Source organism: Parasteatoda tepidariorum, chromosome 1 (genome assembly GCF_982258835.1).
Source record: "Parasteatoda tepidariorum strain Cologne lab strain chromosome 1, Ptep-v5.0, whole genome shotgun sequence".
Taxonomy (NCBI): domain Eukaryota; kingdom Metazoa; phylum Arthropoda; class Arachnida; order Araneae; family Theridiidae; genus Parasteatoda; species Parasteatoda tepidariorum.
Window position 1 is genome coordinate 111,667,439 of NC_141755.1, and position 15,803 is coordinate 111,683,241.

Below are 15,803 nucleotides of genomic sequence, written 5' to 3' on the forward strand. Positions count from 1 at the left end.
GGAATTCATATCGACCAGCTATGACTGGGATTTGAACGCAGTTCACGTCACTTGGAGGCGAACGCTTTATCCCCTGAGCCACCACGACTCTGATGTCCTATTTGTAACATTCATATATATTATGTATTTGTTATTGGAGCAGTTTTTTCAATGAAAAACTCAAAACATATCTTGATGAGTCACGAATTAACTTTCGCCGCACAAAAATATATTGGTATTTTATTCAACGAATGTTCTTTTCCGTTTCGTTTTTTATTCAGTCATACTTTTTGAAGTACAAATAAAAAGATTTTGAAATTATTTTTCTCAGACGTTTTTGAAATTAAATTTTTTATGATGAATTTTTGAAAGTAAAATCGATTTGCCAATTGTTTTGAATAAAAAAAAATGCAAAAAATCAGTATATTTTTTTATTTAATTAATAGATACAAGGAACTAAAATAAAATATAATACACGAGTTTTAAACTGAAATTCAATTTTTTTCGTTAGTAAAAAACATTTACTTTACAATAAGTATACTATCCCGAGTTATCTCGGGCAAACGGAAAAAATTAAATATTAGTCTATGAATGATAGTTTTTAATACCACGCCATTTTTTTTGTACTCTTTTTATATTCTATGTAAATTCAGCAACCATTGTATATACAATCATACAAAACATGTGCTCCAAATTCTGCTTGGCCCGAGTTATCTCGTGATAATAAATATTTGCCATCTATACATACCCGAGTTATCTCGGGATAATAAATATTTGCAATCTATACATATCCGAGTTATCTCGGGATAAATCGGTTAAGCTTAACAACAGATTTTAAGCTATCGACTTTGATCGAAACTATTTTAAGTTATTTATTTCATTATTTATTCGATATTATTTATTTCCTTTAAGCGATTAAAATCGAAATTATATGAATCGATTTTAAGGTTTTGAGGTGAGGGAAAATTATTTTTTCTATTTTCACAAATAATTTCTTTTTGCCAGTATTACTCAACGTTTTCTGAGAAAATCAGTATTTTTTTATTAAATAGTGGATGAATATCTTTAATTTTATGTCATTTACGTTGTAAATATTATTATTTGTACTCAAATCGGTTTTCATCAGTTTAAACAGTAATAGAATTAAATTTTTTAATAAATTTCATGGCTGACAAATATCTAGTTTTAAATAGTTGACTCGCATATTTTTTATTGCGTTTTGTGCTGTTTGTTAGCACAAAAATCACGAAAACGAAAGTCAAAATATTTTGCCTAATATCTAAGATGTCGAGGGTGTGAATAAAAAGTTTTTTTTTAAAAAAGCTATAGAATTTTTTTCGTTGAGCTGAAAATGTTCTTATCTGTAGGGTGTATTATCTTTTGCGATAGTGTCGTCCAGGGTAACGCCTTACTTAAGTTAGGTTATTTGGATTGTTTTTGTACGTTTTTTTAAGTGAAGTGATGTAAACTAAAATTAGTTGAAAAACTATTTTCGGTAAAGATTTACGTGAAAGGATGCGGAAATGGTTGAACGAATTTCTCTTTCCACAACACCCCTACAACTACATCAGGGTAAGTCTTCCTCAACCTCACCATTCAGGTTTATTTTTAATAATTTATTTGATATTTAATAGAAATTATTAAAGCCAATGAGGAAAAAATTAGAAATTTAAAAAGCCATTATACATTGAATGTGTCATGAAAAAGATATTTCTTTTCACTTTCAAATTGAAATACAACAATAATTATATATGGACTATATACATGTATTCATTATTTATTTGATATTTAATAGAAATTATTAAAGTAATACGCCAATGAGGAAAAAATTAGAAACTTTCTTCAGTTTAAATATTTGCGAAATAATTAGAAGTACAATAGTTCGAATTACATTCGGTTAGTATGTTCGCTAATAAACATTGTTTATGAAATCGTGGTCGCCCAAAAGGAAAGACGATCATTTAGGGTTGAATGGCCAAAAAATATTTAGGTCTTGTTCTTAGAATACAACAAACATGATGAAATTTTTTAAAGTAGCTATCCTAAGATTCTAGATCATAGAACCATTTTTGAAAACTCAATAGAAGTAATTTAATCATGGTAAGTAATTCTAGGACAACTGTTTGCACAAAAGTAAATAAAACTGCATACATTCTGTGCTATATATTATGTATAACACAATTTTCGCAACTAAATTATTTCCAATTAACCGTTTGTTTAATTGATTAAATAAGATGCAAAGAAGGCAATTAAAGAGTATCTGACGCATTAGACAGGAACCATTTATAAAATGCTATGTATCTACATTCACTAAGCAATTATTGTCAATTAATTTGAATACCATTTGGAAATTTATTTCAGTACTTAAATTTACTTAAAGTCATGATGGGTCATCAAATGTACAATTTTTGTGAAAATGATTCATGTATATATCATAATAAATAAATTTAAAAAAAAGAAAAAAACAAGGAAAATTAAGAAGAAAAAAAAATTTTTTTAGTGCTCCTCAAACTATTGTATTGATATATTTTGCTCTGGCTATATTGATACAATATTAGAATGCACTCCTTTTTGCGGATTTAATCGTGTGAGCTGATGAAAAGATTATATCTTTTATTTTCCCAATTTTTATTATTTTGTTTATTATTTTTCTTTCTACCTTTTTTCATTGTTCTGTAAATTTTTTAATGTTTTCTCTACATTTTGAACTTATGCATATATAGAAGAAATTTATAAGTGCAAGCTCAAAGGCACGCGAACAACGTGTCCATAATAGGAAAGCGCCCCTAGCAGCGTAAGGGGACATTTCCGATCATAGTTTCGTATGATGTGCCCTATTTCCCCTTGTTGTAACATTTATGAGGCACCCTGTATACTCAAAACTTCAAAAGAATATAGCAGGAAGGACTAAGAAATAAGCAATCTTAACCAATTTGCCCTTAAACATCTCATGTTAGTCTTCATTATGGGATAAAGAAACACGCAAATCTCTGAATTGTATGTTTTTTTTAAAAATATTATTAATGATTTTCGTGTTTATTTAATATTGTTAGTGATTTTTATTTTTATTTAAAATTACGAGTGATTTTTAAGTTTATGAAACATTATACCTAGGTTAATAAGTATTTTTATGTATGTTTATTAAATCACTTTTGCACACTAAAGTATATAAATATACGTCAATAAATTTTACGGGTACGAAGTTTATACTTAATATCATCATTCTAAACGATAGAAATACCATATTTTTAACGCATGTAACCAGTTTAAGGAATTTACTTAGAGAAACTCCAGCAAAAAAATGTGATCCAACCTATTGCAAGACATTTAATTTACTGTAACAATAATTTTTATTTCGCCTTTTGAAAGATTAGAAAGGATGACAACAGTTAGAACAACAAAATAAAATAAATACTTCCTTAAAATGATTAATCAAAAGTTCGATTAGTTTTGAATCTGTTTTTGACTGACTTGATCAGCAAAATATTCTTTAAATAAAAGCAATTTTTAAAAAAAAAAATTATTTCAGTAATTAATAAATTAAGTTTAATTATTAAGGAAATTAAAATTTTGAAAGATATATTTGAAATATTATTTATCATCTCTGTTTAGTACCTATCGGTCCAATTTATGGATGAAAAAAGAAGATGTAAAATATAAGAAAATTTAAGAACAATACGATTTTTCTTCTCACTGTTAAGATATTAGAAAGATTTTTTTTTTAATTTGAAGAAAAAGAATTATGTTTAATTTCCGATTGATTTTTATTACTCTGACAGATTACTTTGATATTTTTTCTGATTACTCTGACCTAATATTTTTATTTTTCTGTTTTACGCAGTTAAAATGGATGCATGTTTTGACTGTATGTGTTATTATGATTTAAAATATGCAAAGTACATTTTCTCTCTTATCTATTAGATATTAATCAAAGCTGATATAAATTTTTTAATTCATGCACAACATTTTCAATTTATTTATGACAATATATGGTATGCCCTTTATTTGTTTTAACAAAGTCAAATTAATTTTCGCTATTATTCTAATTTCTAGTTTTAGCATGCTTAAAAAAAAGTTGAATTTCAAAGAGTTACGACGTCTGTTTAGAAAATAAAGTTACATAGAAAAAACTGTTGAAAAGAGAGGATAAAATTAGTCAAAAAAAACAATTTTAATTTTTAAAATCAGATCACCAAAATAGCGTCAAAGTCAGTTGAAAGTTTCGAGCCAAGAAACATCATTGCTTTTTTTTCCTCACCGGCGCAAAGGAAATGCATACATCTCAATTTCACTTTGTTTATATGAACTTAACTATACTTGTCTCAACTTATGTATGTTTCTCAACTTAACTATGCTTGTCTCAACTTATGTATGTTTCTAAATAAACGTATCTATAACTATGACGTAACAATAACTATGACATATCTCAAAAACAGAATAAAGATAAAAACTGTTTACCCACTTGAAATCAGCGCGCGAGGCATTCCATACAAACATCTCCTTCCAACTAAAAAAAACTATATATATATATATATGGGTGATTCTCACGAAATATGACAATTCACTGTCCCTTTCTCGAAGATCAAATACTATAATACTAAAACAACTTTTTTTAAAAAAAAAATAGTAAATTGTATTGCTGTTAGCATTTTAAAATGACTTTGCACTAGCATTGAATGTTTTGTATAGTTAAAAACTTTAATTGAACTTTTAAATGTCATGTTTCTGGCATGTCCTAAACAATGTTTCCAATAATAACTAGCTTCAAAACTTCCCATAATTTTTCTATATCTAATTTTTTTGATCTAAACCGGTGTAAGCATTTCTAGAATATACGCAGAGGGTATTATTTATAAAAACTTCGTTTAAATAAATTTTTTCTGTCAATAATTTGTCTGTCCCAAGAAAATCTGCCATTTTCCTGGCTACTTTTATTTAGTGCTTTATAACCAAAATAGATAGAGCCAGCAGTCAATATCTTATGTTAATAGATTGATCAGATACCCTCCTATATGAACATGTCTTGTTGCATGAATAAAGAATCAATTTTCTGGTTCAAAATCTATTTCAAAAAATTTTTCAAGATCAGTAGGTTTTTGTGTTGTCATTTTCCTGGCTTCTTGAAATCATTAATAACATGAACTACATAGATTTATCTCAGTTATTTTAAGAAATCATGTTGTTTTCTGCAGAATGTAAACGTCTTAGGCCAAAATATTAAATTGAAGTAAAGTTATATGCTATAAAATGGCGAATTTGTCATTATCTTGGCTGTCATTTTCCTGGCTTATGAATTCCAGGACATTGAAGTGTTACCAGAAATTTTTTTTAACTGCTAATACTGTAAGGAGGAAAAGCAAATATTAACCTAATACCAAGTTTATGTATGATTGTAATATGGTTGGATGTAATCAAAGTTATTTATTTATTTAATGATTGGTTATTATACATAATTTTATTCTGTACATATCAGTAGCAACAAAAAAAAATTTGATTCTTTCTACACTGGTTAAAAAGCATTAATTTAAGTAATTTATGGTCCATCTAACATAAAGGCTTAAGTTGAGTTACTTACTATTAACATAAAAAGAGTGTTTTTTAAACTTCTAAGCTAATATGTCATTTTCCTAGCATTCAAGATTTGGCGAATTTTTATTTTATTTTTTTTCTCGAGTAAATGTCAATAAACTACACTACTGTCTGTAAGATATTAATAAATGTAACTAAAGAAGTATACAAAAAAAATTTTAGATTATTTTGAAGACTTTAACATATATATATATATATATATATATATATATATATATATATATATATATATATATATATATATAATATATATATACACACATACACGAATCATTTTCAAAACAATTTGTACACTTGACGACCCATCATGACTTTAAGTAATTTTAAGTACTGAAATAAAATTCCAAATGGTATTCAAAATAATTAACAATAATTTTTTAGTGAATGTAGATAAATAGCAGTTTGAAAATGGTTTCTGTTTAATGCGTCAGATACTACTTAATCGCCTTCTTTGCCCCTCAATTGGAATTAATTTAGTTTGCAAAAATTGTGTTATACGTAATATATAGCACAGACTATATGCAGTTTTAATTACTTTCGTGTAATCAGTTGTCTCATAATTTTTCCACACTCTTACCACGAGGAAATTATTTCTATTGAGTTGGTAAAATGAATTTAAAGGGAATTTTCGATAATGCAGCTATTTTAAATGTTTGTTGTATTCTAAGAGCAAGATAACCTCTCACGCATTAATTGTTCATTTAATTTTCCTTAATGTTATGTTTTGTATAAATGTTACTGTGAATGACCGAAATCCAACGAATGTCGACTTTCACCGGTGAATGTCAACAATCACGTAGTCGCTTTGGTCAATGTGCAAAACATTTGTTATATCCGATTTTATATTCATTTACTCTTTGATATTATTTAATTTATTTTAATGTCTGCTGAGGATAGATTAGGAGAAACATCTGTGTTCGAAGTACCGGGCAGTGGTACTCAACTGAACCTAGTATATGCTTCAGACATTTACCAAAAAGCTACTATGTGATTGTCACCATTCACCGGTTCAGATGGAAATCTATCCCAAGAGTCGCGATGGCTCAGGGGAAAGAGTGTTCGTCTTCCAATGCGGCGAACCGGGCTCGAATTCCAGTCGTTATGAATTCCACATCCGACTTGCGCCGACTGCAGTGCTGACGTGAAATATCCTAGGTGGTAGACGGATCATGGATTAGAGTCCCTTTGCTGTCAGGCTAACCGTTGGAGGTTCTTCGTGGTTTTCCTCTCCATGTGACGCAAATGCGGATTAGTTCCATCAGAAAGAAGACAAATTTCTCCCAATACTTGATCCAGGAGTTCCCTTGTCTTCTGGATTGGGTTTTTACCTTTGTGATTTTTACTTGGTAAAACTTTATTTTCGAATCGGTTTTTTTATTTTTTCCTCTTTTTGGTGTTCCTATTGTATTGATGTAGATTGTAATTTAAAATTAATATAGAGATTTCAAACGGCTATAACTATTTAATGAAAAAGAATGTATCGATGCGCACAGAATGTAGAAGGATTTTGTATAGATGCGTCACAGAGATTTTCCATGTGACTTTCCTTGGTCACAACGGACAACATCTACTACCATTTCACGCCGTACATTCTTCCGCTACTCATTCCTTTGCACAAACATCCATCTACAAATGTTGTTCCCATTTAGAGGTTCTTGATTGTAACACTGACGCTGTGATAACAGAATGATAATTGTTAAACTATAACAGGAAAAATGCTTTCTGCATGGGACTCGCCATTTTCACTTATGAACTCGCGCAGAATTCCGCTTCACTGCGCCCTACGTAAAGCAATTTTAAAGTTCCATCTACATTCTATGTTAATCTTATCTATAAGTTATTTTTCATTCAATAGTTGTAGATGTTTGTAATCTCATTTTGAAACAGTCCTGTATTGTATTGTGCTTTGGCAATATTAGAAAGCACTGTTTTTGAGGATATAATGTGAGCTGATAAGTGTAAATGATATAAATCTGTTGTACGTTAACTGTTTAAATAATTTCTTTTAGACAAATGGCGAAGAAGATTGGGAGTATGAAGAAATCACGCTGGAAAGGGTATAAAATACTTTTTTTCGTTACTTTTTTATGCTGCTTTTTTACTCTGCTGGCAACCCATCAACTGCCACCTTTTGGTGAGCGAAAATATTAAGTGCCGTTTGTGAACTCACCAAATCTCTTACAACCTTTAATTTTTTTTTAAATATTACTAATCTAATGTTTTCTAATACAAAACGGTAGGACATCGAGACATACGAAGAGTCCCTCGGTCCTTTGGAGGTTAAAATTCGTCGTAAAATTTCCGGGCTACGATTTCCGATTGATTTTTGCACCTAAGCTTGGAAAAGCACACGCCATTCAATATTATTACGCTTGCAGTGTTCGCAATATTACGCGTTCTTTCAATTTAGTTATGAAAGAAACAAATAACAAATGAATTATCCCCAAACTTGTTATGATGCTACCCAAAAAATAAACAACCACTGATATTTTACATAATTTTAAGATTAACACTAAAGCGAAGCAAACCTTACGCTTTATTTACAGAGATGCCAACTTGCTCCGGACAGCGAATAAATATTTTCGAGTGGTAGTTTATTAATTGTGATTCCTCCTTCAATAAATTCAATTTACTGGGTTTTTATCAACCACTATTTCTAAATAATTCGAAGGCTTATGTAATTCAACACTTTGTTATAGTTACGTCATGCTGAACCTTTTAAAAAGTAAGCAAAATTAGTCAAATATTTGTAAATTTACTTTGTAATTATTTACCGTTTTTTAAATTATTTAGGCGCGTCCGGAGCAGTTGGCATCTCTGTATTTATATTGTAATATTAATTTTGTTGAATTTATTTTAGGCTCACGACCTTTTAGTAGATTATAAATTGCGGAAAATTCTTATGAATGGTAAAAATCACACGTAAATTTAAACACGCATCAGAATAATAAAACTTCCTAGCCTTTTAACACTTCGCCTCATAACATAAGCGGAGGGATACATCGGAAGTTTTCTAAATTTCTTCCGATTTTAGTGTAAGTTTGTTATTGTTTACATTCAGTCAATAATTGTTTGTCTTTGTTTCAGAGTGGCACTGGATTGGGTTTCAGCATAGCTGGTGGTGTTGATAATCCCCACATTGGGGATGACCCAAGCATTTACATCACGAAACTCATCGCAGGTGGCGCTGCTGCAGCCGATGGAAGATTGCAGTAAGTGATTTTACTAAAATTGTACATAAATCTGCCACCACACGAAAATATGTATTTTATTCATTAAAAAAATATGAATATTTTATAATTTTTTTTTCAAATTACTTTCTTTCACGCTTGTTCTTCAAAGCTTTCTTTCGTTTCAAAAGTGAACCTTGAAAAAATGCTTCAAACACTATATTTTGAAAAATGCCTTACATTATTAAAGAAAATAATTTTTTTTTTTTTTTTACTCGTTCAATTTTTGAAAAAGTAGTGGTCGCGTGTTTTAAGAAGTGGCCACTGTTGAAAATGCCACAACTGGCTAGTTGCAAAATTTCTCTAATTTTGCACCACGCTGAAATTGTGGGATTGACTTCTTCTTCAAATAAGAAGGTCATATTTGGGTAAAATGGCTAATAGGAAGCATTTTGCTTATTCCTTTTCTCAGGCTAATTAGATTAAATAAATTGTATTGGGACTTGTAATAGGATGATTGGAAAAGTCTTGCTTATTCCTCTTTTGAGGCTAATTAGATTAAATTAATTGTATTGGGGCTTGTAATAGGCTGATTAGAAAAGTCTAGCTTATTCCTCTTTTGAGGCTAATTAGATTAAATAAATTTTATTGGGACTTGTAATAGGCTGATTGGGAAAGTCTTGCTTATTCCTCTTTTGAGACTTTGTAATAGGTTATTTGGAAATTAAATGTGTGAATTTAAAGAAATCACTTTTGTTTTTAAGGGTGAACGATGCGATAGTGAAAGTGAATGAAGCAAATGTTGTGGACGTTCCTCATTGCGTTGCTGTCGATGCACTCAAGAGAGCCGGTCACACAGTCAGGCTGGTATATTCATTTCTTATTCTTACACTCTGTAAACAATCTCATGGTTTCCAATTGTAGTGCCAAAATTGACGAGAATAATACATTTTCGTCGCATTTGTAAGTAGGGATTTCAAATATGAAATTAGTTTTGCTGCTAAGGATACACATTTTTTCAAAAAAATTTAAAATGACATTTTTAGTTTATTTTTGTCGAAATATACAAAATAGAAACGTTATCTGTTACTGTGTAAATCATGCGACACACTTTAAGAGATGTAAGGGTACATCATCAGGATTGAAATTAAATATGAAATCGTAACCGAAATGGCATGGCTAGGGGTGTTCTCCCTACTTTAACTAGTTCAGAAGCGAACGAAGAAACAGTTTATGATAGGGAAGCGCCCCTTACGACGTATGTCGGCGACATTTCGCGATTTTCTATACAGTTTTAATTGAAGATTCGGGTAGAAACAAATAGTAGATTTAAAATCAGTGTAACGTAAACTAAGATCTGTTAAAAAAATCTCATGCACCAGAAAAAAAGGTCCGTTGAGAAATTTATGAATGGAAAAAAATGCATCTGATTTAGGATTTCTGAATGATTGTTCGAATGAGCCTTTAAAGTGTGCATCAACGCTTGATTCGGTATAAAGTATTCATTCACACAATTTTTGGCCTGATTCGCTTTGACAGTTTATATATCATCCTCAGACTGACACGAATCAAATGTATATGCAGTCCGTGACCATATTATTAGATGCACTCTAAGATTCTATGAAAAATCTTAATGATCAGGTGATACTCTATACAGCTTTACTGTTTTTACGCGAATGTTTGCACTTGTTTACGTTCGTTTATCAATGGGTTAACATTGTAATGCAATACGTTAAAAATTAAATACAAATAGAAAGTACATAAAAAAAATCTCCCGAATAAAAACCCATAACATGTAGGTTTAAATACAAAAGTGCAAAACAAACATATAAAAGTGCATATACACTTATAAAATATAAAAGTGCTCATAAACTCGTTCAAAACATGTCATTATAAAAACACTATAGTGCGTCTCATAATGAGATCTAATTATTACAATATACTAATATAATGCCTGGTATAATAAATATTTATGTAATATATGGTGTAATTCAACCAATCGTCGAATTTATATAGCATATCGTTTACTTTAACCCATTAATACACGAACGTAAGCAAGTCACGTAAAAACAATGCTGTATAGCAGGGGTGTCAAACTCAAAAGCTAACTTAGGCCAAATAAACAATGCTTAACTTTAGCTTTCTGTGGGACGCAAAAAAAAAAAAAAAATCAATGTTCATAGAAACAAATATTTTTATTTTGAATAGCACATTGTAATAAACATATGTAAAGTTAAATTATTGTTTGATACTTGACATCTCTTCTCTGCTACTATCTTTCCTATTTCAGGAGAAATTTTATTGGCCGAGACTACTTTCAAAATTGACCCAACGAGAGCGTTATTAATACGGTTTCGGACAGGAGATTTATTTCCATTCATAACAGAAAATAATTGCTCGCACTGAATAAGTATTTCCAAACATGGAAATAATTTCATATGCGAATTTTCGAGTATTTTCAAACCTTGCCGGTAAATATTTGTATAATTCAGGCACATCCACTTCAATGAATTTTGCCTTCAAATTTGAGTCACACTGAATCTCAATGACTTTTATTTGCATATTACTGGGTACTGAGTATTTATTTATTGAGAAAATCGACGAAAACAAACGAAATTTATCTTCCAAAGAATTAAAATCTTTAAACCTTGTTTCAAGTTCTGTTCTAAGATTTGAAAATTTTTCTGCTTATTTTTGATACGATGCAGTATCCCTGGAAGGGCAGGTGCCGCAAGCCAATTCGAATTTTACATTTTCGCACAATTTAAAATGATCCGTATAGTTTATGAATAAAGTATATTATAATTTCATATGCTAGTTTACTTTCTGACTCACATTTCTATTTTATTTTTACTTTGCGTCGGATATATTGATTGGGCCGCAAAAATGTTCATCTCGGGCCGCATGCGCCCCGCGAGTTTGACACCCCTGCTGTATAGTATCACCTAATCATTAAAATTTTACAAAGAATTTTATAGTGCGTCTAAGGGAGTCCAGCTAGCAAAAAGTGGTGTAAAGTCTTCCCAGACGTGTGAATCGATGAGAAAAAAGGGTGCCTGAAGACGCTCGACTGGATGTCCGCATTTCACCTTGTCTAGAAATCTTTATTGTGTGGCGCTTTATATAAGGCAGATTTTATTTTCAGGAATGTCTTTAAGGTGACTAGTTAACAAAAATTTTGAAATTGAGTTCAGAAGCTTTCTTAAAATACCTTATTTTTGTTTGTAATTTGATTTGTTACAAAGTTATAGCAGTTTTTGTGCTAGGTGGATAGATTAATGATTATAGGTCTTTAAATACGTTAGATTTTTATTTTACATTTCACACCACCTTAAACACGTGTTGTTTTTTAAATAATTGTTTACAATTTTTAGTGAGTGTTAACGTTTATAGCACACTTTTTGAACTGCAGGCTAAGAGAAAAAAAGTAGAATTTTATTTCTTATGCATGTTTTTTGGCAAAGACAAGTGCGGACATTTTTAAAAATTTGCTTTTTTTACTGCATTGATCCCTAACTTAGTCGTATATGCACTTGCTTTTAAGATAATAGTTCAATACATAGTTGATACTTAATAAATAAAATATCCAAAGGATTTTTTGTTTTGTTTTAGGTGAGAGAAATTTTTTTTACTGTGTTTAGCCCATATGTTTTTTCCTAAGACAGGCCATTTAAAATAAAAATAATGTCCCCTGGTTTTATAATTTTTTACTCATAATAAAAGAAAAAAACTAGTTCAATTTTACATTAATATGTGAAAAACAATGTTGTCGAAACTAGTCGGATACTTCTAGTGAAATGAAAAGTAAAATTATTTAAATATGACGTTTTTGTAAAGATTGTGAATTGTTGTAGTTGGTGAAGAGACTAAAACCTGAGCGTGTTCTGGAGATAGAGTTAGTGAAAGGAAACAAAGGTCTGGGGTTCAGTATAGCCGGAGGAGTGGGCAATCAGCACGTCCCTGGAGATGATGGCATCTACATCACGAAGGTGATGGAAGGTGGTGCGGCTCACTTGGATGGCAGGCTTCAAGTCGGAGACAAACTTCTCGCTGTAAGTAAAATCCTTATTCAACATTTTTTTTCTTTAAAAAAGCATGCAAATTAGAAAAACACGCTACGAAACTCTGATAAATTATAATCGAAATCAAGAAGCCGTGATGGCTCAGAGAATAGAGCCTTCCAATGAGGTGAACCGAGTTCAAATCCCAGCGATGGCTGGTCGATATGAATTCCGCATCCGGCTTGCACCGACCACAGTGCTGACGTAAAATATCCTCAGTAGTAGACGGATCATGAGCTAGAGTCCCCTTGCCGTCAGTGGGAGCTTCTCTTCGTCTTCCTCTCCATGTAACGCGATTGTGGGTTAGTTCCATCAAAAAGTCCTGCACCGAGGCAAATTTCTCCCAATGCTTGATCCAAGAGTTCTCTTGTCTTCTGGATCGGGTCCGAAATGACAAGGCTACGGAATTGAACTTTAGTAGTAATAAGTATAAAATTAAAATCGGAATCAAGAAAAGCAAAGGAGGTATTAAAATCATCAGAAACCACTTTACGCTTCATCTTCAAATAAATTGGTTTTAGATGAAAGTCATCCCAATTTTGCTTTCATTCATACCAATAGAGTAGAACATAATTTTTTCTCTTAATTATTAATTGCTCTTAATTACTAATTTTTTTACACAGTTTCTAACAATGGTTATAGTGAAGACAGTTATTATTTAATACCACATTTATAAACATTTGCGAGTTTCAGAAAGAAATGATACAATTCTAATGATTATTTGCAGGTGGGAGACGTCAACCTGGAACGCGTGACACACGAAGAAGCGGTGGCTACGTTGAAAGCGACGTCAGACCACGTGGTGCTCACTGTAATGAAGACCAGGTTCCCACCTGATTTTTTCACCAATCATAATATCTCATCTCCTCCTTCATACATAGAAGATGTCTCTTCACCCAGTAAGAATTTCTAAAGTTTCTGATTATCAGCTGTTAATAATATTTTGTAAAATGCAACAAATGCCGCTCTGACATTGTAGTATTAACATCATTCCTTTTTGCTACTGAACAATTGGCAAAATGGGTGTTGGTTTGGATTGCATGGTGTACGCACTTTTCAACTACAATAATCAAGAGTAATAGTAAACAGGGCGCTTGCGTTTCTATGGCGACCGCTGCTGTTTGATCATTTTCTTAGAATTCTTTTTTCCACTTTTAATTTTGTTATGCATTAAGTGGGTGAGTTTATTTTTGAGATAAGGGACCAGAGAGATCCCATAAATACTTCTAGAGTTGTGAATAAAAGAGAATTTCATCATTTGAACGATACTTTTGTTTTAATTAAGAATCATAAATTCTAACCTTCAGTTCAAACTGGATCATTTTCAATACTCATTCAGGTGAATATCACACATAAAGAGGGTCAAAACTGATTGACATGGTCCCAAAAATTAGAGTTGACGCAAGAAAAAAAAACGATGCCAAGGCCTAAACTTACCCGAGGATGAAAATCCGAAGAACGTAGACGGGAATTCCTTAAGCATTACACACAAATGGAAAAACGAAAGGAACATTACACATAAACGCAAGCATGAAGCTTGTTCCTCATAAAAGTACCAAAGTGGTTGAGAGAATTGAACCCTATAGAAGAGCGAATGGTGACTTTCTGAACTCCTTTCATGCAAATACGAGAACTGAGTGTTGATCAGCAGTTAAGGATAAAAGGATCCATTGTCAACGTACCCAATAACTTTCACAAGACCGTAGACTGTCTTCCACGCAATATGAATGATTCATTCACTATTCGTGTAAAATTGAAAAAAAAAGCCTAGCTTTCGAATCATATTTCATGTATGAACTTGTGAATCCGAAGCGGATGCAGCTTACAATCTCCATCAAACACCATTATCCAATCCGAAAATGTTATTGATCTCAATTGACTGTTCAATGTCTATTCAGTCATCAAAAGAGTTTACACAGAATGTGTCTGAGCTGCATTTAAATATGTCTGTGAAATTGTGTACCGAGCAGTTCAGGATTAACAGTTAAAGATGTTCAATATGAAAACACAATAAAGTTTCTCTTCCAAAAAAAAATTAGACTACAACCATTTTGCCATTAGGTAACCTGTGATCGCATTGCGGCTATCACAATTTTCCTCAATTTGTAGTGAATCGTATTTTTTTATAGATAATATAATGTTTTATTTTCTTTTAATAGCGTTTTATAATGATTTGAACCCTGCGACCATCGTATTTAATATTTTGAATTTTTTGATTGAAAGAAAATTTAATGTATATGTATTTCTTGTATTTAATGCATATTTGATTCTTGTTTAAATATATGTTTGTTTAAAATGGAATATATTTTGAATGAGTAAGGATCCTAAAAATTGTTTTATTATTATCTATGATTGGATAATTTATATTTTAGTTATTTATGAAATTTAAAATAATTTATTTATTTAAATTTGATATTTTATTTATTAAATTTCAATAATTTCATTTATAAAGAAAATATTTGGTAAGTGGTTTAAACTAATGTTTATAAAACATATTATTTTAGGAATTCGTTTAATATTGTTGAATTATAATTGTTATATAATTGAGAAATGTTCATAAGGTAAGAAATTTAGATTTATAATATTTTTTAGAAGCATTGCTACTTCACATTTTTTTTAAATATAATTTTTAATTATATTTTGTAAATGTATTTCTGATGAATATTTTGTAAATATAATTCTGATAAATATTTTGTAAATATAATTCTGATAAATTTTTTGTAAATATAATTCTGTTAATATTTTGAAATGTTTAATTTGTAATGAACTGAAAGTTCATCGGGGGGGGGGAACTGTTATTAATATTTCTAAAATCCAACAGATGGCGCTCTGCGCAGTAATGTACAAGTTGATTATTATTCAGAATCCTCTCTGACATTGTAGGCGTTTTGTAGTGATTTGAACCCCGAGATCATTATGAGCATTAAAAAAAAAAAATGCTAACGTTGTGTTGCCACCTCTAAAACGGAAATTTTATAGATATTCTTTTTCAATCAACAGATAA

At 30.6% G+C, this 15,803-nt stretch overlaps 1 protein-coding gene across 10 annotated transcripts in view; it reads left to right on the forward strand.

The window, feature by feature from the left end:
- LOC107439267 (disks large homolog 1) overlaps positions 1-15,803 on the forward strand; it is a 140,694-nt gene that overhangs the window by 73,705 nt on the left and 51,186 nt on the right. For 9 of the 10 annotated variants that reach the window (XM_087150410.1, XM_087150416.1, XM_087150415.1 and 6 more), the window contains 5 exons: positions 7,578-7,625; positions 8,656-8,780; positions 9,503-9,605; positions 12,593-12,790; positions 13,527-13,698. In XM_087150410.1, coding sequence (XP_087006536.1) covers positions 7,578-7,625; positions 8,656-8,780; positions 9,503-9,605; positions 12,593-12,790; positions 13,527-13,698 — 646 coding nt within the window. Of the gene's footprint in view, positions 1-1,361; positions 1,552-7,577; positions 7,626-8,655; positions 8,781-9,502; positions 9,606-12,592; positions 12,791-13,526; positions 13,699-15,803 lie in introns of those variants that run through there. The other variant, XM_087150419.1, reaches the window with a different exon arrangement.